We start from the raw sequence: 23,684 nt of genomic DNA, 5'->3' as shown, positions 1-23,684 counted from the left end.
TAATACTAGTTTTAACCCGTTTTTCTTAAGAAAAAATGTGTTTATTGTTATAGCTACAATATAAAAGTTGTATTAGTCGCATAGACCGAGTTGTGGGCAATAACTCCAAAGCCGTATCCATTAAATGTTTAACTGAAAACTTGGTACGCAAACATGTGGTCACTATGACAATGCGTACATGTGTACCAAGTCCCATAACTCTATGTGGCGTCCGTTTGAAGTGCCTTTGTTTTAGGATCAGATTTTATTTAAGAAACCTAACCGTACTGCAAGAAATGCATTCAGCCCATTTAATGCTTTTAAACAAATTTCGTTTGGAGGTTTAATACGATACAACTCTGTTTTGACTTCTTACTATTTCACTGTTGACTACCTACTATTTCACTGAAATTCATAGTTGCCAACGCTACACTTTTAACGCGTCTCAGTGCCTTCAGTATGTTAAATTAAGCTTAGTGACCGTATAATTAAAGAAACACCAGTAAAGTTTGTTAAGAATGATCATTTATTGCGCGATGTTATATTCTGTGACCGTTTAATTAATAATTATGTCGCGTTTATGCACATATATCACATTTATTCACGCTCGCCTTTGCCCAGATGGATTGATTACCGTTAATAAATGTTTTACGAGGTGGACAAACTACCTTACAAGATTTGCAATAATATTGCTAATGTTTTAGCATATCTGTTCTTAGTTAATACTTGTCGTTCACCGCCGAACAACCTGTACAATGACAGATGAAAGAAGCGCCCTTAGGCCAAACAAGGAAGTAACACATGAAAATATCGCCGAGTAGACGTTACGTAAACGTACGGAATTTACCGATCACATGATTGTCGTTACGGAAACTGCCGAACGCCATTCGGCAACTCTGACGTTACGTTTTTACCGTTACGGTTGTCGCCGTTGACTATAGGATAAGTTATTTATGTCTTTGAGGTAATAGTTTGAAAGTTTTGTCAAATGAATGTACTTGAGGCGACTGGTTGTGTTTGTTGGATTTGATATTGGAGTTAATATTTTATTGCCGTGTCAAATAGAAAATATACATTTGTGTTTGTGTTAAATTAAAATTTGTTGTTGTTTTTCATTTCGTGAAACATTTGGAAATATATTTTTGTGCCTCCAAGAAACGTCATATATCACCGCGATTTTCAGAAATCCTCACCGTTACCAAGACAACGGAATATTGGAGGGATTGTTGAACTTATTAGGTATGGGTTTTATTTTTAGATGTTAATGATTTAGACGTTAAGATTGATTTACACAATATTTCTTGATTAATTTTGTGAATCCTAATAATGCATTTTACATGAGAACTCATATTATTTTATTTTATTTTTTTACAAAATGTGATAAAAATGACTCCATGCCGTAAGACATCACGCTGCTGCAATTCGTTCGTATACGAATGTTGTTGAATCCAATGACAATGTTATGGCAGAATATGAATTATAAAATCACAATACTTTCTTTTGAACTCTTGGCATTTATCCTACAAACGATATGCGACTTACAGTTTTACCCTTGTATCGTCATATACAACATTCTTAATCAGTTTCAGAAGAAAATAGTTGTTGTTGTTTTTATTCCGACATCGGCTTAACAAACAATTTAAATTAATAAATAAATTTCCAACATCTAGTTGTTCTTGATTTAAGTCCGTTACTTCAACTAGTTCAATGAAGTATGCTTGTCATTATTTGTTATAAGCTATTTTATGCTGTTGTGTTTGCCGTTCTGTTATATCGACAATTTAAGGGATCAAAGATGTTTATTGTGTTGTGGAGTCTATATCATTAATGCATTTGCTTGATAGAATATTCATATAAATAATAATAATAATAATAATAATAATATACTCAGCAAAAGGTCTTGCGACATGGTATATAACTGAAAAATATGTGTGAATTTTTAAGTCTGATTGTTTTTATAACATGTATATCATATGAAAAGAGATTCTTAGCCAGTACACTGATAACCTATTTTTGAAATTATTTATTGTCAATGAGACGGTGTTATATTCCTCTTAAACGTTTAGGGCAAGTCATGAAATTTCACAAAATAGCCCTACATTCATTAATGTTCAAACAACGTCAAATTTAAAGTAAGCGTTAATCGAATTAATAGCGACAATAAAGTCACCGTACAATACTAACACAATGGTAAGAATGACCGAGTCACCGTACAACACTAACACAATGGTAAGAATGACCGAGTCACCGTACAACACTAACACAATGGTAAGAATGACCGAGTCACCGTACAACACTAACACAATGGTAAGATAGACCGAGCACCTTGCCTTGCATTCATAACGTCAACGGACGACGTCAACTTAAGTAAGTATTTCGTACGTCTAGACAGGTATCCGAACAAAAATAAGTTTATTAACAAAAACGGTTATAAAACGACTATAGGTGTGATTTTGCGTGCGAATATAAATTGCTGTGCGGTAGATCACTTGACTTCCAGTCAAACGTTTGAATCCTGAATATAGCCACGAACATCTACAGCTAGGGTCGCATATGACAATGGCTGATCATTGTACATAATGCAAGGACGCAGGATTGCATGTTCCTAGCAACTCTGACTTACAGAATGTCTCGGCATTGTAACGCATTACCACTAAACACACTTGCATAAATTGTACGTACGTCATGTTAATCACTGACGTCGTATTTCAGATTTAGCGATTCGATTTAACTTTAACATGATCAAATATATGTAAAATAAAGTGATACCTCCAAATAGTCTTGGCTTTGCTGTATTGTATTGAAATAACGCATTTATTTTACTTTTGACGCCAGATCCCTTCCCAGATGGCATTTGTTTTTGACGCAGTAAATTATTAATATATAATTATAAGGATAGGAAGTAGTTCACATTTTCCAAATGTATAAAACTTGTGTATGATAAATGTACATTTCAAAAAAACGATATTTAATTGCATGACTTTTTTGCCGAATATATTATTTGATGTGTTCAATTGGTCACTTTTCTTCGAAGTCAGGGTCACACCATTGACAATAATGGTCAGTCTGTCAAATTTACGAGCATTTTCCTGATCTAGTATACATCCACCTGACAGGCGGCTGAGTCAACAAGGGACTATATTATGCACATTACAACTGCAACACGCAAAAGCCCTATATCTTCATGGGTTTGATGGCGAAAATGCTGACACTTATATGATTTCATATAATGTCATTTGAATAATAAGGTGTGATAATATAATTAATAAACCTCTCATATAAAAAAAATGTCTGAGCGCATGATTTCGTCCAAAATTGAAATGAATCCAAAAAATCCCGCGCATTATTTATCATTTTTAAATGAAATATGAAACTTTTGTTCATGGTTCAGAACATATTCAAATACGGGTGAGAATTATAGTGATGAATCAGTTATTCAATACATTATATTAGTCCAATAAACACGCGACCTTTTACCATATTTACCTAACCCTTTTCCCTCTATTTTCCTTTTTTTATTTTGTTTCATATTGGCTCTAAAACAGTCGAAAAAGCCCTGTACCTGTAGATGTCTTGAGACTGCGTAACAAAATCTAGATTAATTTTGAATATTACAAACAATAAAATTATATTAGCATAAACAGCGCATTTCAGTGCACGTAACTGTAAATGATTTATTTATAAGGTATTCTTGGTTGAAATCTGTATCATAAATTCACTTTTCATTTCATATATTACATTTTAAACCTTTTTTGTCATGTTTGGGATGATAAATTTTGTTGTCACAAGAAATAACCAAATGAAGGTAATAAGTTTTTAGTTTTAGAGTGAAATAATATCTAATTATGTATTTATATATTTGATACATGTACATATATTTACCACACCAACTTGACGCAATTAATTTTTGTTCAATTCTGTTGAATGTTAGTGAAATGAATATTTGTTATCCATTTTTGTATATAGTTTACGTAGCAGCCTGTTTTTATCGTAATGAATGTTGGTGGGGTTTAGTAATTATTACAGGTTGGCAAGCCCTCATAAAAAACGGGAAAAGATGACAGTTTTGGCGAGAAAATAGATATTTTGTCTTCTTTTATTTTTATGTTGGCAGTGTGTCGTTATTATGTCCTACGATATAAATTATATTTATAATGTCTAAAGTGTGATGCGCTTTGTATTCGGGTTATAAAACTTAAACGGTTGTTGAACTCACAGATAGACACACCACGTATAAACATGGTTGTTTTGAAAATGGCACTGTGTTCTTCATCTTGAACAGACCCGTCCATATATGTTAATTTGGCAACACATTTTTTTAACTTTGTTAAAATTGGCTTGCTTAACCTACTTGCATATATAGAGCACACAAACAGAAGTTTGTCATTTCTAGCCTAAAGTCATTCGTCATCAATATAGTAACTAACGCTTTTCGGGAAATAGAGCTTTCTTTGTCACATACTTTAAATATTTGATTAGAACAGAGCTCATACATGAACTTGTGACGATGCGTTATCATTGGTTAACGCATTTTGTTCACAGCTCAGACGAAATAAGCAATTGAAAAATTTGACCCTATAAAACTGTTCCAATGTCGATTAAAGAGTTTAAATCATGGTTTAAATCACTCAAAATTGTTCGAATAACGGACACGTTTTGAACAAGTAAAACGAAATCGAGAATTAAGGGAATTCGGTTTTGGAATAACTTTAAGATTAGTGTTAGGGTTAGGCTTTAAGATATTTTTTTTATGAAAATACATACACATCATTTATATTTAATATCAAAATAACGTAAGTTTTAAGACAAGCTATCCTCTGTCTTGCCTTACCACCGCCTTATACTATTTTCAGGATGTGAATTGCTGGGCGTGCGAGGACAATGTCCACGTTCCGCCGGCTGATATGCCTCTGTCTAGTTGTAGCATGTAAGTATGGAGAAACCATGGGGCTTTGCACTTATTTGTAAAGCTGGATAAATCAGATATCGGATCACACCGATTTTAAGTCACCATGCCCGGAGGGTTTCAGTAGTTTCAAGTATGGGTGCAGTCTGTACTGTACTATTGTCATGTTTAAATTTTGTTTCATACTGTGTTTGGTATCTGAAACAGCCAAACAAACAAAGTTGGCAACCTATGAACGCAGTTATTCTAGCATGTATTTGTTTCATAGCAGAGTTCAATGCATTGGATCTGTTTTATCTACAGGGGAAATAATCAAACTATTGCCTATGTTTCCTAGTCGATTTATACTATATACGCAGAGGGGACAGAAGCGAACTATTTCTGTTTTCCCAACCCATGTATTTGTTATATACATGTACTGTGTATATAGCATATAATGTAGACTAGAAAAACATAAAAAAATGCTTCTTGTTTCATTAAGACACATAGGAGCAGTGTTTGTACCTAGGCGAGATTTTCAAAAGTGTTATATCTCTCCTATGTACAATAACCGCTCCTTGCTCCATGATGAAGCGGCTCCGGGTCAATTATGGATTTCTTTAATAGAACTTTTAGCGTTTAAAGAACATGAATGCGTCACTGACCAGATTTATCTTAAATATTATTGGTTGGTTGCATGTATATTTTTATTTGATAATCTATCTAATTTAAAGGTGTTTTTAACATTACATTATTTACAAAACATTCGTTGAATATGACAGCTACAACTGACATCGAGTGACGTGTGAGGCTTGATTGATGATTACCCCGGTGAAGCAATGTTATAAAATATTACACAAATCTTATCAATCAGTTGTATACTGCCGTTTGTTATATTTTCGTTCTGGTTTATTGTTTTCCAAAATATTGGTGGAGACTTGTATTTGAGATTTTCTACACAAATGAAAGAATGAATTGTTGTTTGATTTTTGCCCTCTCTTTCCCTGAGTTACAAGTGCATTGACTTTAAAACCGCCCCCGTAAACATGTGTATATCGCCCACGATATAAAATATATAAGGGACCGTTTGTCGAGCCACAAGTTAAATCAATATATGTTCATCGTTATCTGGGTGTCAAGCGTTTCTATAATTGGACATTAATTAATAACCTACTAGTTCTGTCAATTATCTATACATGTTTGAAGATGTGTACATGTAAAGACTACGTACTTATGGGTGATGTATACGTCGAGTTGTAATGGCTAAATATAAATCATTCCTTTCTTCCTTATTTCGTCACTCAATTCTCATCAATATCTTGAAATGACTAACTATTGGCTCAAACACCCCAAGAGCTAAGCCAGATGTATTTTGCTATACACTTAATCAAACATTGTCAAGCTCTGTGGTTGAACATTTTATTGTACCAAAGTCGAGTATGAGAACGGGAACCAGTAGGCTATTTTTTCCAAACTTTCCAAATTTTAAAAACGTGACAAAATGCCCACAATTAAGAATATATTTTAGTATATTTCGAACAAAGAAACCAAGCAAAGCCCCACTGTGTAAGATACTGGGTTTGGAAAAATTTAAGGAAAGAAGGCTATTATTATTATTATTATTATTATTATTATTATTATTATTATTATTATTATTATTATCTGTCAGGATTGTGAATTATGAATCCATTTTTTTTTAAAATAAGTTTACTTTTTGGGATTGTGAACGGGGCCGAATTTCAGTCTAAAAAATCCACACTGTTAATGCAGAACTCCTGTACAATACGTTGCGATCGGATACATTGCACTGATATTATACGCGCGCCACGAAACGTACAAAAACGCTTTTTATGTATATTGCTTTGCACAGGCATGTCGGTATGTCGGTCGGTCGGTCGGTCGGTCCGTCGGTAGACCAAAGCTTGTCCGAGTGATAACTCAACAATTCCTGGATGTATGGTCATCAAACTTGACAAGAAGGTTGGGCCTGACCAGTAGATGACCCCTATTGATTTAAGGGCTCATCAGGTCAAAGGCCAAGGTCACAGTGACTTTTAATGGTAAATAATTTTAAAGCTTGTCCAAGTGATAACTCAACAATGCCTAGACCTATGGTCATCAAACTTGATATGGAAGTTGGGCCTGACCAGTAGATGACCCCTATTGTTTTTGGGGGTCATCGGGCCAAAGGTCAAGGTCACAGTGACCTTGAATGATAAAAAGTTGTCCGAGAGATAACTTGACAATGCCTGCACCCATGGCCCTCATAATTGACATGGAGGTTGGGCCTGACCAGTAGATGACCCCTATTTTTTGGGGGGGTCATCGGGCCAAAGATCAAGGTCACGGTGATCTTGAATGTTAAAAGGTTGTCCATGTGATAATTCGACAATGCCTGCTCCTATGGCCCTCATACTTGACATGGAGGTTGGGCCTGACCAGTAAATGATCCCTATTGTTTTTGGGTGTCATCGGGCCAAAGGTCAAGGTCACAGTGATCTTGAATGGTAAAAGGTTGTCGGTTTGATAACTTGGCAATGCCTGCATCCATGGCCCTCATACTTGACATGGACGTTGGGCCTGACCAGTAGAAGACCCCTATTGTTTTGGGGGGTCATCGGGCCAAAGATCAAGGTCACAGTGACCTTGAATGGTAAAAGGTTGTCCGAGTGATAACTCTACAATGCCTGCATCCATGGCCCTCATACTTGACATGGACGTTGGACCTGACCAGTAGATGGCCCCTATTGGCTTTAGGGTCATTGGACCAAAGGTCAAGGTCACAGTGACCTTGAATGATAAATGGTTGTCAGAATGATAATTCAACAATGCCTACATCCATGGCCCTCAAACTTGACTTGGAAGTTGAGTCTGACCAGTAGAAGACCCCTATTATTTTCGGGGTCAAAGGCCAAGGTCACAGTGACCTTGAAAGCAAACTCGACAATTCCTGGACCTATGGTCATCAAACTTGACATGAAGGGTTGGCCTGACCAGTAGATGACCCCTCTTGATTTTGGGGGTCATCGGGCAAAGGTCAAGGTCACAGTAACATTTAACGCACAAAAGTTAACAAATCTTCTCCCTGTGATATCTCAATGCCTGAACCTATGATCATCAAACTTGACATGGAAGTTGGGCCTGACGTGAAGATGACCCTTATTGATTTTAGGAGTCATCGAGTCAAAGGTCAAGTTTACAGTGACCTTGAATGCGAAAATGTTTCGAGTGATAACTCGACAATGCCTGCACTCATGGCTCTCAAACTTGATTTGATGTTGCGTCTGATCTGTAGATGGCCCCTAATGATTTTAGGGGTCATGTGGTCAAAGGTCAAGGTCACAGGGACCTTGAACGAAAAAAATCTTGTCTGTGTGATAACTTGTCAATGCCTGCATCCACGGCCCTCAAACTTGACATTTAGATTTTTTGTGACCAGCTGATGACTCCTATGGATTTTGAGGTCAAAAGTCATGGTATCTTAAAACTGCCTCAACGGCATCCAATGTCAGTGACAAACCAGCTGTCATTTGGGTCCATGCATATTTCATTCAATTGTCCATATAATCCTGACAACATGGCGCTCAGGGGGGCATAATGTTTGACAACATCTCTTGTTTAAATCAACTTACTCATTTTTTTAATCTTCTTCAGGCGTTCGTTGTCAGCGCCAAGCCGTTGTCAATCCAATAGATATTCCTGGTTTTCGCCAAAGTAGCGGACAATTCGAGTCGCCGAACAACGACTTCGTTAATGTGCGTAAAAATGACGGGAATCTCATCAGCGGACTTTGCCGAGAAGGATGGGTTCCGGGGGCGATCAAGAGCCTGTCCGGAGATGATATCCCGGTGTGTTTCAAAGTGAACCCTCAAGCCCGGAGCTGGCGGGAGGCTCAAGCGGAGTGCCGGAAGGACTACGGCTTCCTTCTAAAGCTCGACACAGCCGCCACCGTCAACAACAAGGACCTGCTCTCGACCGTACTGGCCAATGGTAACGTCCCTTAAACACATAGACTGTCTTCAACCGCCTCAACATAGGGCACCTGTTAGATCGTACTTGTTACAATAGGTAACAAAATATAACATAGCTCCAAGACAGACACATATTTGAAAGGGTTAAGATTTGAATTTTAAACAAAATCTGAAAATCTAGGGTTATGTTGTAATGGTTGTGTTCTGTTATTCTAAGTGCAATGTATTTAACGAAACTTGAATACAAAATTTTACATTGAATTTGGAATTAAACATACGTAACTATTTAAAATAAGCTAATGTTAAAAGGGTCTTGGTGGTGTGTAAAACACATTTCAGTTGTTGGTTATACACTTTATAGACGACCATCTATCTGTCGCAGTTCTATACTAGCGATGGTATGGATTGTTCATTTAAATAAGCCTGAACATTCAGTTTATGTACAAATAAGGTAGCTCGTTTATAATCAATGTTTACATATTTATATGCGTATTATCTTCTTTTCTTTAAATTGCTCACCTTTAAGTTCAATATGCCCTCTTTCGAAAACGCCTTGATTTAGATTTATCAAATACATGTACTATAATACTTGTATGCACAATCTTTCCAACAAAAATGAATATTGGCTCTTAAACAGTCGAAAAAGCCCTGCAGCTGTTAATGTCCAGATACATTGCTTAACAATCTAATTTATAAAACGGTATAATACGCGCAATCATAGTAGCAAAAACCACACATTTCAGTGCTAGTGCCTGTTAATAATGTATCTATAAGGTATTCTTGGTTGATGTGTATATCATAAATCCAGTTTTCATTTCATATGAAGATCTTTCTTTATATTATTCTTATTGTAAGCATTTCGTCCCTGTCACTTGCAGGCGTGCGTCAGTTCTGGTCTGGGCTTCACACGGATCACGGACGTCTGGCATGGGATGACCTGGTTCCACGCCTTGTGGGGCACCAACACGGGTATTAAGACAACTTCCACTGGTTGATTCTACTATAAATTTATTGTCGCCTTTTATAAAAATATTAAATCTGATATCTAAAATGAAAATATGCTCAGAGTTACTCTCGTAAAAGCAGTCACATTAATTAAATAAACTGAGAAGGATACCAATTAAATCACAAAGAGTTTAATAGATCTATCTAAACGATATAGTTCTTATCATTTCATTTTTCATATAAATTCTGTTCTTTACATTAACTCAGGCAAAACCAAAGCGAGTCTGCGCGCACGTGGCAGTGGCACGGTGCGGTCACTTCCTCACCGCAGCAGGGCTATTGCGGCCAGATGAACATCGACAGCGAAGAAGAGGACGACGACCGGAAACGGCGGAAACGGTCCAGTGATGACGACAATCAAGATACGGCCACCTCCAGCTTCGAACCGTCCACTTTTAGTGGTGATCTTCAAAATGGCGGAGTCGGATTAGGGCCTTCAGCGAATTTCGGAAGATCACCCAATACTAATCTGAACATGAGGACATCCGGAACCGGAACACAGTTTGGCGGAGTAGCCTCAAACAATTTCGGCTTGGCCGGTACAAATCCTTTTCCGCCAATGAACACCAACAACAATAATGGTGTCCTCGGAGTTCCAAGGGGCTTGGGGCGGGGGCGTGGAAGAAATCTCAACGGCTTTCCGACGACTGGTGCCTTTGGGAGTACCCTTACCAGACAACCAATATCGGACAAGCTAGAGGCACTTGCATCTCTGGGAATTCAAAGCCCGTCCCAGATTCCAGGAACGGGAATCTCGGATTCCAACACCCAGGAGGGAGGATTGGCTGCTCTCCTTCCGCACTCGGATTCCGAGAGTGACTCGCACTCGCCAGGAAGTACAGGAGATGCTCCAACTATGGACATTGAGTCAAACTCGGGAGATAACACACCGCCAAATGGATTTAATGCACCAAACTTTGTTCCCTCTGTAACGCCTTCAAATTTGTTGCCATATGTCAAGAAATTAGCAGCAAATCTCGGGTCTGGTAATAATCCGGCGGAGACAAACCCGGCAGAGTCCGATCTTGAACATTCGAGGAATATGATCCAACGGACAGAGAGTAATGTAAAGTCGGACTTTGATTCTGATTCAAATAAAGACCAAGCTTCAAATGCCATGCCGATAGATACATCTTCATTAATAAAGGTGAACAAAGTCGATAGTGACAGTCCAATGTCAGATGAATCTTCGAACATTATGTCACTGGGAAATATTTTAAGTAGTGACAACATTGAAACAATAAAACCAGCGGTGCTGTCCCCATTCAGTGGATCGACTGTACCAACAACCGAAAAACAGGACGATGATTCAAATATAGATAAGGTAACAATGGGGAGCGTTCTAACATCCGGTGATAGTGATGATAAACAGGGGCATCCCCTACCGCCTGTCCTGACACCTGTTGAGCGTTTGAACATGAAAATGCCCGAAGACAGTGTTAGTAAAAATGAACAAATCAGTGAACGTGTTGATGAAATAAACGATAAGCTCACAGAACATTCAAACATTGGAGTTGGAACGGTTGACACTCCCGAATTTGAAAGTGATAAGGCAGACAAACTTCGAGAGTCTATGTCAGATATGGGTAGCGAACCAACTAGCTTTGAGCTTTCACCGGTAAATGATCCCAATCTGGACGATGACAGTGAGCACAATGAAGACAAAAACACTCATGATACTACTTCATTACAAGAGGAAATAAAAACTGATGACCATAGCCCTGAAACAAATGGTAGAGACTTAGCTGAAAATTTAGGCGATAAAACAAATGCTGAAATATTCAATGCATTAAACATTCCATGGCCGTCTTCGAATAAAACGAGTCAAGAAAACGAAGACACAGATGACGAAAAACACGATGAATCCTATAAACCAACAACAATTTTACCAAACATTCAGTTTTCAGGCGCAACGACTGAACGTGTGGATATGAACGACCATTCCGAAGTAAAAACTGAAAAAGAGGATCATGACCTACCAAATCCTTTTGGATATCTTTCAGACAATGATGATAGGAATCATGAAAAAGAAGGTTCAAAGATTGAAGGAGAAGATCTGTTGAAGAACGAAAGTGATCTTGAGCCGCCGAACCGCGAGTCAAGTTTTGGTCACAACGAGGAGAAGAACGAAGACGAAAACGAACAGGTAGCAACTGAAGATACGGATATGTCTAAACTTGAACAGTCAAATGCCAAGGAGAGCGATAAATATGATGACGCAATTGATGAAGAGGGTGATGAAAATGGTGATCAACACACGAATTCTACAGAAAACTTGTTTGAACAATTTGATACTGAAACAGAAAATCCCAACAGAAATGAAGATGCAGATGTTCTGAACGACATCATTGAAGATAACGTTAAGAACAAAGAAAACAAAGATGTAGACGATATTCTAGGTGAACATGACCATGACAATGAAGGTACCAACCAAGACTTTGGGGGCGATGAAAATGAAAGTTTAGAGCGAGAAAACGAACAAGAAAATAAGAAGGAATATGAAACAGAAAAAGTTAATAATGAAGTCGAAGGTTTGAATGAGCATGATAATGAAACATTAGAAGAAAATGAAAATGAACGTTTAAGGGAAAATGAAACGGGGCGTTTTGAAGAGCACGGAAACGAACATGTTGGAGAAAAAGAAAATGAGCAAACAGGAGAGCACGAAAACGCTCATGGAGATGAGCAAGATAACGAACATGAAGGAGATCAAGAAAACGAACATAATGGAGTACAAGAAAACGAACATGAAGGAGAACAAGAAAACGAAAATGGAGGAGAACATGAAAACGAATATGAAGGAGACCAAGAAAACCAAAATGGAGTAGAACATGACAACGAACATGAAGGAGACCAAGAAAACGAAAATGGCGGAGAACATGAACAAGAACAAGAAGGAGAGCAAGAACACGAGAATATGGAAGCTGGGGATGGCGAAAGAGAAACAGAGCAAGAAAATGAACAAGATTCTGACCACATGGACGACCGTCCTGAACTTTTGGAGAACGTGCAGGGGACAACCCATAAGTCGGCGCTGCTGCCAACCATCCAGGAACAGGCGATGGAGCTCTCTTCATGTGAGGCCCGCCTCCCGTCCGTCTGCTTCACCTACCAGGTCGAGGTCATGGATAAAGGTAATGATTAACCGTCTTGGCATTTTCAAAATGTCGACTTAGTTTTTTAAACATACGTTATTGTTTGAGTACTGATATTCATTATTTGTAAGAATTTTAGCAAAAATGCTTTCCAAAAGTTTAAAATGATTAATCATATTGGTATTTTATTTTTGTATTCTAACATAAGCACATTCCCTTTTTAAGCGTCTACTTGCGATGACGGTTGGTACGGTCACGTATTACTGGACACGTGCTACAAACCTCTGGAGAACAAGATGAGCTACGAGCGGGCAGTGGCCGCCTGTAAGGTGCTTGGTGGTCGCGTTATTCTTGCCATCAGCCAGATGGAGAGAGACTTTGTCTTCCTTGCAATGCAGAAGGCCGGACTCAACATAAAAGGTACTTTAGAAGGATTTAACCTCCATTCCTCCCCACTCGCGTACTAAACACTGCTCAAATTTCAACTCGACTCTTTCCTTTCATGTGCGTTCGTGTTTAAATAAAATAATCCATTACCTTGTGTTCTTGTTTTTTATGGTCATAATGATAATGACATACTAAATAATGTTTTAGGTGGACGTTTCTGGATGGAGCGGCCGACAACCTCGAAATCATGTCAGTATTTCACAAGGGACGGAACATTCTCCGCGCCAAGCTGTAACGCTGCTAACAATGTCTTCTGCACCAACGACGCAAAGTCGCTCTGTAAGTATAAACGCTGAATATATAATTTCAATTTCTTAGTCATTCATAACTTTGCTTAAGATTATTTATCAACGAAGTAATAACCTGTTTCTAGATTGTATGTATACCTCAAATCATAGGTGAATGTGCAGTATTCCTACAAAAATGACTTAAATCATTAAAATAACTTGTAGATTCGCTCATTAGATTTTACGAAAAGAGTGTTTATGTCAATGCATTGTTGTTGTCGTTGCTGTTGTTGTTGTTGTTGTTGTTGTTGTTGTTGTTGTTGTTGTTGATTCTTATATATTTTACCTGTAGCCGTGCTGACTGCTGACAGCTTACCGTTTGATGGCGCCGTTGATGACGTAATCAGTGAAGCACGTGTGTTTTTCTCTGCACAAGCTAACAACCTCCTTCCATGCGAACTGACGAGTGCGGCGTCAGAGTTTCCCGTGCTGTGGTTTAAAGATGGCGTCCTGGTCGATGCAAAAGATAAATGTACGTATATTTGTGATTTTGTTTTGTCAAATCAACAAATACTTATTTCGAGAAGGGCTTTGAAGGCAAGCGTACTTTAGGATAATACTTGTAATCCGAGCCTTTTGAAGAGCCCTTTTTATGCTCCACAGAAGATGTGGGCAGCATTTAGTCACCGCTTTGTCCGTTTCTCCATCCGTTCGTCTGTTCTTCTGTACCACTTATCGTGTCCGAGCTATTTCTCAGCAATCATCGCCTTAGATGAAATGATACTTGATGGGCCATACATTGTTTTCAATGATAGCCTTGTATTATATGACTATATGATTTGAATTGAACAATATGTTTCAAAGAAACAAATGGAATCTTGGTTAGAGTAGTTGAGAGTTAGTGAAACACTGTTTGGTTTACATTAATGTAAATTCTTTTCCATAACATTCACTTTGAAAGAAAAATTGTAACATATTTTCAGTCATATTTTATATTAAGATTTTCAAAATGTTGTTGATTTAACAAATTTGCCATAAGCGTGTTATGACGCACGAATTACACGGAAGTGGAATAATAGTGTTAGTTTACTCATGATTTAAATATGGTAATTTTGGTTAGCGTTTTGTCATTTTCGTTAGTGATTGCTTAGTAACGATTTCAAAAGGTTCCATTTGTTAGTTATATATACATTTACATAATCCGTTAAAATATGAATCAGCTTTTTATATTTTTGCAAAAGTCATCAATCGTTTGCAAACACTAATTTTAAAATGCCATACAAAGTTTAAACCTACAAAAACCATTTGAATGTCTGCATGGAAGATGGTGAGACATGTTGACATGAGAGCGAGACATAAACCTTATTGTGTTCATTAGATTATTAATTAGAACTTCCTGTGTATGCTTCGTGATGCACGGTACATACGCGACGTGCACTAGCATGATGTATGCACAGTGGCTTGATGACAAAAGCTCATTAAGATCACAATAAAAAAATTCAACTAGCCAAAATTATATTTTATACATACTTGAACATGTATATCATCAATATAATACATTGTCATAAACATAAAATGAGATTTGACAAAACTCAAAAATACCCTTTTGGCTAGTTGAAATTATTTATTGTGACTTTAATGAGCTTTTGTCATCAAGCCATTGTGGATGCATGCATGATAAGTTGATTTAACTACATGGTTAAGAACAAAACCAGTCTAAGAGGTAAAGAAATGAACATGGGGGTTTGAACAGTATGTTTCATCTTCATGTTAAAGGCCTGATTTAAATCTTGTCTTATGTTCAGTTCAAATTACTTGCACGTGCATGAGTTCAATATCATCTGCATCCAATTATTACAAGATCAATAAATTCCGAAATGTGTTGTATGCGTACTAGTATGAACTTATCTATAGTAAATTAAAATAAAAGTTTTGCATGCTAAGTACTCAATCTATTGGTTATTTTTGCAAATAACTTATTATCTTTAACGTTAGTAAAACATGTTACTTGAATCGACCTTGAAATAGAAGATACATATTTTCAGACGTTACGAGCGATCTGTCACTTCTGGTGGACGGGCGACTGGCGGAAGCGGTTGGGCGCCACCTGGGGCGGGAGATGGCACTTCCTGCGCTCCAGGGACGCTACTGGTGCGAGGTCTGGGACAGGCAGACGCTGACACGCCGGCAGTCAAGGTCCTTCTCTCTCCGATTTTCTGGTTAGTTAATGCTTTTCATTGTTCTCCGAAAGTACTTTTTATTATTTGCTAGACGTGTTTTGATTACAGGAATCATAGCTCTGTATTAAGCCATGTATCTGTTGCGGCATTTCAAAGACGATGGAGCTTGAATAATAAATATGCTAAAAGCAATGCATTAAGGGGAAATAATCCTTTCGTAATAAACTGTACATCGTGTTTCAGACGTGATATCATTTCATGGCTCCATGAAGCTCCCGGCGTTCACCCTGAGTGAGGAGGTTTTGTTCAACATGGCAGGGGAGCTATTTCCGGTTCTAACGGCAGCGTACATGGACGTCAAACAGGTGTTCCACGACGTCCTGCCATCCATACAGGCGTACGTGCCTGACGTCACCGGCGTGTTTACGTTCATGGACAGCGTTAGGTAGGAAATGTATTGCAATCGCGTTGTTTTTTACAAATCGGTATAGTTTTGCATGTACATTGTTTTCTTTATTCCGCTAGTATATGAACGATTTCCACAAAAGGAATAACGTCAGCCTACAGGTTTTAAATATTTGATGTTATATCATGTAGTTTGAAAGCAACTTGATTTCTTAGTTGTGCTGTCATTGTACCTTAAAATATAACTGTTGACCATACCGGAAATATGGATGTTTACTTTTCGTACAGGTCAGCTCGAAACGTGGTAGAATATCACACGTACTTCACGTTATCGCGGCCCTACGTCGCTGCGGATGAGGCGAGCGTATATAGCCGCTTAAAGACCGCCCTCCGATCCCGGCTGGGCAACCAGAACTACATGGCATCGCTTCCTGGGCGCACACCTCAACAATCCTTCAGAACAATGTCTCTACAGAGTACAGGTACATAGGAGACATTATCTAGTTGTAGATTTGCCAGTAGTTTAAAAGTATAGTTCAGAGTTATCAGATATTCCAACGTTAATACACTTACAGATAATAAAGCATTTATAAGGATGACTATTATTTGATGTATACATGTATAAGGGCAACTTAAGTTACGTTGCGTTTACAGTTTCCTGCCCGGCGGCCAGTCTACAGACCAGCAAGGATGTGTTGGGTCAGTCGATTCCGGTCCGCGAATTCTCGTTCCCTCATGCACAGTTGGGAGAACTCGTGCACAGCATCGAAACATGCAGTATGTATGCTCCATATATAGTCTATAATGTAGTTACAATAAGAATTGATAACGTTTATATGATTTGAGACTGTAATGTACTGGCAATTTGATCATTTTCAACACACTGTATATATGCGAATTCTTTGATAAATGCCAGGCCCCACTTTTTCAAACAAGCTGTATTGCTAGCAAATTTAGAGCGGCGCACTCGGCGCACAGCTTCAACCTTGAATAAAAGGTCGAGTGTACTTGTTATGTCCATATCGGAGAAAAATATTAATAATATATACCGGATTGCACCATTTAAGACTAAATATAGGCAACATTTTAAAGGAGGGAAACCCCCAAACCTATTTGTTTACATTAAAACCAGATAGTTTTCGGTTCTGCGAAAGGGAGCGCACTTTCATCTAGGGCCAATGATGACGAACAGTCTCAAGTCCAAGACGAGACTCAGGCTCAGAAAATAACATTTTTTTCCAGGTGACAGCAGGTCCCTTCCTTCGGGGACGGCGCGTTGCCGGGGCGACCTCCAGACAGGTGCGTACTGGAGTGACGTCACAGCGAGCGAGTGCGTTCAGGAAGCGGATGCTATTGACGACCTGAACAGGGAGATCTGGGGTGTCTCGCCATACACCGACAAATTGACAGAGATCGCTGAGGTGGGTGAAATTTAGAACAGGAGATTTGAAAATGGAGGATTTATTTGAAAACATACCATAATTATTCTGTTTGTTTCTAATCTAAATTGGCGTCTCCATTGTTATATCTATTGGCTTTAGTTATGTCTTTAATAATTTACGCATCGTTAGATCCATTTTGTAAACACAGTGTGAGCTTGACGGAAACAGTTTGCGTCCAAAATCCTATGAAAATTCCGAACGATCATCAGAACACTTAAATATTCATTTGACACACTTGTTTGTTCAGAGACCAGTAGACCGGCAAAACGCGGAGGAAGTGATGTCAGAGGTAGCCCAGATCACGCGAATGGCGATCAATTTCACGCCCACTGATATCAATAAGATTGCAGACATCCTGGACAGAACCACCCAGGTTGATAAACTCGATGCCAAGGTCAGTATCCGGACTATGGAACTAATTTCAATGTGAGAGTAGCTGTCTGCTTTCCCCTGTACTATTTTACCATTTTTGGTACCGGTTGGGGTGTGGTCGCCACAGTGCATTTACGACACAGGTATTGCCAAACGCGCTGGTGTCGCCGCTACAATCGAGAAAAAACGTAAAACTTTTCGCAAATATATTAAAAATACCATTCAATAGTTTGTAATATTTTCTTTGATACTTTGTTCTGCTAATCACATGTTTCCTATTAAATTATGTGTATTGTTAGCAAGAACTTTCAATTCGACTAAAGGATTGTCGATTTATGCCCCTTTTTCAACGGATAAAACGGACATTTGCTTGTGGTGTTCTTTTTACGATATCAACTTGAAGCGTTTCATTTTCTCCCAAGGTTGGCGAGCGTATATTGGAGACGGTGGACCGCTTGATGGGGACAGCAGACCGCGGGGCGCACATGGCCAACGTCGAGACCAAGGCTGCCAACAGGTAAGTACGGAGGGACAGTCTTGGTCATAACATAATTTCATATATATATATATAGACATCTGACAAATGAGGATATTTTTCGCTTTTATTATGTAAGCCTCAAGCAGTTTGAAAAGCAAGCCGTGTTACTTGTGTACTTCGAAAGTGAGTTTCAACCCACGTTAGATAACCGTGTCGTCTTGGTATTGAAAATAGTCAAACATTTGCCATTCCCATACATTTCACCAGAATCATCAAAAGCCTTGAGCTGTACGCGGAGACGGCCGACATTGGGGAACAGGAACAGCTGCGCCTGGTGTCCGACAACGTCGCCGTCGAGATTTGGAACCTCAGCCCCTCCAGTCGCCCCGTCATCGGCCTCGCCGCGAGCACCGCACTTGAATTGGCGGCAGGGATGCCATTCAAGATGGAGAACATCGCCACTGTGTACAACAAGTCGCAACTCCTGGAGGCGAACGTGGACGCTGCCATAGAGCTGCCCGACGAAGTATTTGAGGTGCATGAAAAAGGTTTGTGATAAAATACCAGCCTTTGGCCATTAAAAAATGAGTCCAACAAGTCGTTAACTGTCACTGAAATTTTGGCACTACTACACACGTTTATAATTTTGTTTACAAGTAAATTTCTCTCTGTACAGGCAAAGGCCTCAGTAACCGTCTGACAATGATGGTATTCCGGAAAAGTAAGCTATTCGAAGCGGCGATTACGAAGGAGAGCCGGGACTCAGGCGCCGTTGATGGACAGATGGCAGACTTAAACAGCTACGTTATTTCCGCAAGCATCGCCGGCCGAAAATTGGAGGGACTCAAGGAGAAAGTGAAGACCATCTTCAAACCTACCAAGGTGCACTCATGTTTTCAGGCTTTTGTAGTTTCGGAATTGTTATGCATAACTTTGTATTTGGAAAGCTATGTCAAAAAATATGCGCATGTTTTAGTATGTATACTGTTATATCAGATACAAACATAGTGATGAAAATAAAAGATGCATAATTGACATATAAAATAACTGAATAGCTTTTAATCAAGCTCTATTTAAGTCACCAGTTTTACTGTATCATTTCAATTAACACCACAGGATGTAGTAGGCGAGGCAAATTGCGTGTGGTGGGACTTCCGGGAGCGACAGGGCCAGGGCGGCTGGTCAGATCGGGGATGCTCATACGACGGCAAAGTGAACGGCCGCCACGTGTGTCTGTGTGACCACCTCACCAACTTCGCCGTGCTCATTGTGAGTAGATGATCTAGCATACAAATAAAAAGAGCTTTGTCAATATAACATACAACTTTTCCATAACAGCCAACGTCTTGCCTTTCTATGTGTTGTAAACTCAGTTCTTCTGTATGTATTGCAGGACTTTTACGGTCAGGAGCACGCCATGGACGAGGGCCATGAGCTGTCTCTCTCCATCATCACAGTGGTGGGACTGTCTCTATCCATCCTGGGTCTAGCACTAACCATCATCTCTTACGTTTTCTTCAGGTATATACTATTCATGAAGTGAAAAAAACTCTAACTATTAAAGAAAGGGTAAAAGCAATGAAATACCTACCGTAATGTTCAACCACTCATTTTGAGAATTGATGCTTTCATTCTCACTGGAGCATAGGTCACACATGAATTATGAAATATTTGTAATTAAGATGTTTATACAGCAACACTGATCATATTTAAGTATGATACCTTTGTGACAGCTTCAATTGTACAATTTGTTCAGTCATTTTTAAATATGCAAGTTCACGTTTTTGTCTTCACAGGAAGTTACGCAAGGGGCGTGCTCAGCAGACGTTGTTCAACTTGTCCCTGTCGTTGCTATTGGCGATGCTCGTGTTCCTGATTGGTATCCGGCAGACGCACTCACACGGTCTGTGTATCACGGTGGCGGTTCTGCTCCACTACCTGGTACTCGTGTCCTTCATGTGGATGCTGATGGAGGCCATCCTGCAGTACCTCACGTTTGTCAAGATCCTTGGCACCTATATCACTCGCTTCACACTCAAGACCGTTCTTCCCGCCTGGGGTACGTGTTTTACCTGTTGATCAGCTTTTGTTTTGGTATTTTAAATGTAAGGCATTGCCAAAGCCTGAACATCGGGCCTGTCTCTGGCTTTGTGAAATAAAAAATAGCCTTTTAGCTATACATTTATTTTCAAAATAGGTACGGAATGTACCATAAGACTTCTTATTTGTATCTATTAGCAGACGTGTTTACGTTTTGTGCTATTAAAGACTGTGTATATTGTATACTTGTAGGACTACCCCTAATCCCAGTAATAGCAGTTCTTGCTGTAGATCCGGAATTGTACCGTGGAGGATCGAAATAGTAAGTCTCCTGAAATACAATGTGATGAGACTTTAGTTTTAGACCATATATTCTAGACTGTAAAAGTTTCGTAATTATTGTAGACGAACTTATTGTATACATGCTCGCTTTTTCATATCTCAGCTGTTGGATGGACCTTCCTGCGTTCTACTACGCGTTCGCCCTGCCCGTTAGCGGCATCATAGTTATAAACGTGGTCATCTTCGTCGTGACGGTTGTGAGCATCTTCCGGCGCGGCAAGGGCCTCCGCTCAAACCAGAAGCGCCACAAGATGGCCATGACAAACCTCCAGGCCGCCATCACAAGCTTTGTGCTTCTTGGTATGTCTTGTTGAGGTGGGGTAGGGGTAATTTTTAATGAGCTTAATGTTGGTTCCTTACATTTTCAATTGAAAAAAAATGTAAATCACAATCATGGCCACAATGTATGACTATATAGTTGACGTTTAGCAACCAAACCCCTCCAGAAGTCCAATTTGGGCAGTCACGAGTTCGTATGTCGCGTATTTAAATGTAAATGTGAGTATCAACATCCGGTTGAGGTTACCTGGTTTAAGTCTTCGCTCATACCAAAGATTGTTATGCCACAGTTATTTTCTCCCGCCACAGGTCTGACATGGCTATTCGGGTACCTGGCAGTGGCGGACGCGCGGCTAATCTTCCAGTACGTGTTCACCATCCTAAACTCGCTCCAAGGCTTCTTCATATTCGTACTGTTCGTGCTCCGGAAGCGGAAGGTGCGCGAACAGTGGTATTTCATCTGCTGCAAGGGCGTGGAGAAGGGGCGCGTCTCTCGCTCGCTCTCGGCTTCCAACTCCAACAGTACCTATAGGTGAGCAGGATGGGATGGTTTAGTGTTACAATACTTTATTTAAGCAGACCTTTCTCACAATCATCAGCATCTGGTTAAACATATTGCTTTTAAACAATCCCGTCATTGTGAAACCAACTCATTTTTATAAATCAGTGAATCAAGTAGTATGTTACTTTTTCAGTAACAGCAGTGGCCGTCAGAGCGGGAAGTCCGGCAAGGATCGGGACCGTTCGGACAGCACGAAAACCGTCCAGTCAATTGTCTCCAATGGTTCCGGGGGATTTACCAACTTCGGCTATGACCACGGATACGACTTCCCGTTCTCGAGGAACGACCGCCGGCTCTTTAACAGAAAGTTCTGAGTCGGGCTATGACAAAGAGGGTTACAGTGTACTGACAGATGTTGCTATGATAAATTTGCTGCCACTTTTTAGTTAGAGCTGCATGAATGGTATCAGATATAGTCGATCGTCTTTGTTCATTTGAACCAAGTTGTGATACTGGATATAATTGGCATGAAAATGCGTTGACATTAAAAGTACAGTCAAAACTCGCTATGGCGCATAACGAAGATTCGATTTTACCGAAATAAAAAATATCTTACTTTACCAAACACATTCAAAAAAAGTTTGACATAACCACAACATCGAGATAACAGAGTTCGACATAGCGAGTTTCGACTGTAGTTTCGTTTGACATGTGAGGTTTTTTTCACTGTTACTGTTTTATCTTATTATAGTGATGTTCTATGGAAAGTTATAACTGATCATCGTTTTTATTTGTCATCGTTACATTACTAGTACACGAATCATGTTTTCTCCAGCATATTTATTTAGCGCTCGTTGTGTCCCGTGGCCACCCGTGTTCGTCATGTATGGTTTAAATGTCTCATTTTCCTCATTGTGATATTAATGTGTAGTTGTGCTATGTATATAGGCATATAATATATTTAAAATATAAGTATCATAATTAATTATGCTGTTCATGTTATGTTTTTGTCAAGTGACACGGTTATGTCTCAATGTATATTCCAGTTATTTGTGAAATAGAGACACCGCATTATCCAGTTGCTATTTTTTTCCTTGTATTTTTTTTTAAATCAGTTTAATTTCATTGGCAAAGATACCAACTTATCAAAATGTTCAGACCGTTAACTGTATAATTATAACAGAAGGTGTAACTGTTCAGGTATTTTTATCTATTTATAACTAGAAATGACAAGAAGTTAGTGTGTCTATTGAACATTTTATTAATGTTTATTAGTTTTGTAATAATGTGTTTTCGAAACCATTTCTTAATAAAGGAGTATATATTAAATGAATGTATTTTATTCCTTGTCGTTTATATGCGTTACGTGGATAGATGAATTGTGTTATCATATATCATTTTGCAGACATTGTTTTCTTGGTCAAACTCGGAGACAATGATAGCATAATTATTATATGCCGTGGAGTCAAGACTCGATTATTTCCCTTCTCCAGTTTACTTTGGGGAAAAAAGCAACAGAGTCATGGGTAGCTACCCTTTCAAAAAATGAAACAATTGGTGGAATTTGTTATTTAGGTGAAACATACGAAAATAACTTAAATATTGTTTTTAACAGCTATAAAAACTCATCATTTTATAAAATAAAGCATAGGTCCAACGTTTATATAGATTTTACAATATTTTCAAATACAAGCTCGACTTAATTTCAGCATCTGTTTTGTAAGGCTCTGGCTATATCCAATTGATTGAAATTGCTGAAGCGCTGAAAGTTTATAAAACCATTTTCCGTTACAACAATACATTTTGTATATATTTGCCGGAATATCATGCGATGAAAATAATACAAACAACAACATTTATACTGCGGTGTTTGGAAGTGCCTTATCGAACCTCTGGTACAGCCTGCTCTCCCGTTTAGCATGGAATAATTACCTTAGTTGAACAACACAGAAGTATAGTGGAATAATGCAATGCAATTGTTAAGGAGTTTGAATTTAAACGCAAAAAAGGTCATCAGAAAGTGGGAGGTAGTGTC

At 38.8% G+C, this 23,684-nt stretch overlaps 1 protein-coding gene across 1 annotated transcript; it reads left to right on the top strand.

Moving 5' to 3' along the window:
• The first annotated feature begins 959 nt into the window (after nucleotides 1-959).
• Nucleotides 960-22,968, top strand: LOC128218527 (uncharacterized). The gene is made up of 24 exons (XM_052926212.1): nucleotides 960-1,218; nucleotides 4,833-4,906; nucleotides 8,519-8,854; nucleotides 9,714-9,804; nucleotides 10,048-12,974; nucleotides 13,161-13,355; nucleotides 13,530-13,661; nucleotides 13,962-14,141; nucleotides 15,655-15,828; nucleotides 16,033-16,234; nucleotides 16,483-16,676; nucleotides 16,849-16,971; nucleotides 17,437-17,615; nucleotides 17,884-18,030; nucleotides 18,431-18,525; nucleotides 18,754-19,034; nucleotides 19,163-19,368; nucleotides 19,603-19,755; nucleotides 19,880-20,007; nucleotides 20,283-20,545; nucleotides 20,779-20,848; nucleotides 20,972-21,168; nucleotides 21,457-21,679; nucleotides 21,843-22,968. Exons 2-24 carry the CDS (start codon nucleotides 4,861-4,863, stop codon nucleotides 22,021-22,023), a joined length of 6,723 nt encoding a protein of 2,240 aa, XP_052782172.1. The 5' UTR covers nucleotides 960-1,218; nucleotides 4,833-4,860; the 3' UTR covers nucleotides 22,024-22,968.
• Nucleotides 22,969-23,684: the final 716 nt, after the last annotated feature.

The sequence above is a fragment of the Mya arenaria genome, chromosome 14 (genome assembly GCF_026914265.1).
Source record: "Mya arenaria isolate MELC-2E11 chromosome 14, ASM2691426v1".
Taxonomy (NCBI): Eukaryota; Metazoa; Mollusca; class Bivalvia; order Myida; family Myidae; genus Mya; species Mya arenaria.
The sequence above is the reverse complement of the archived record's forward strand: the minus strand, read 5'-3'. Positions and strand labels throughout refer to the sequence as shown.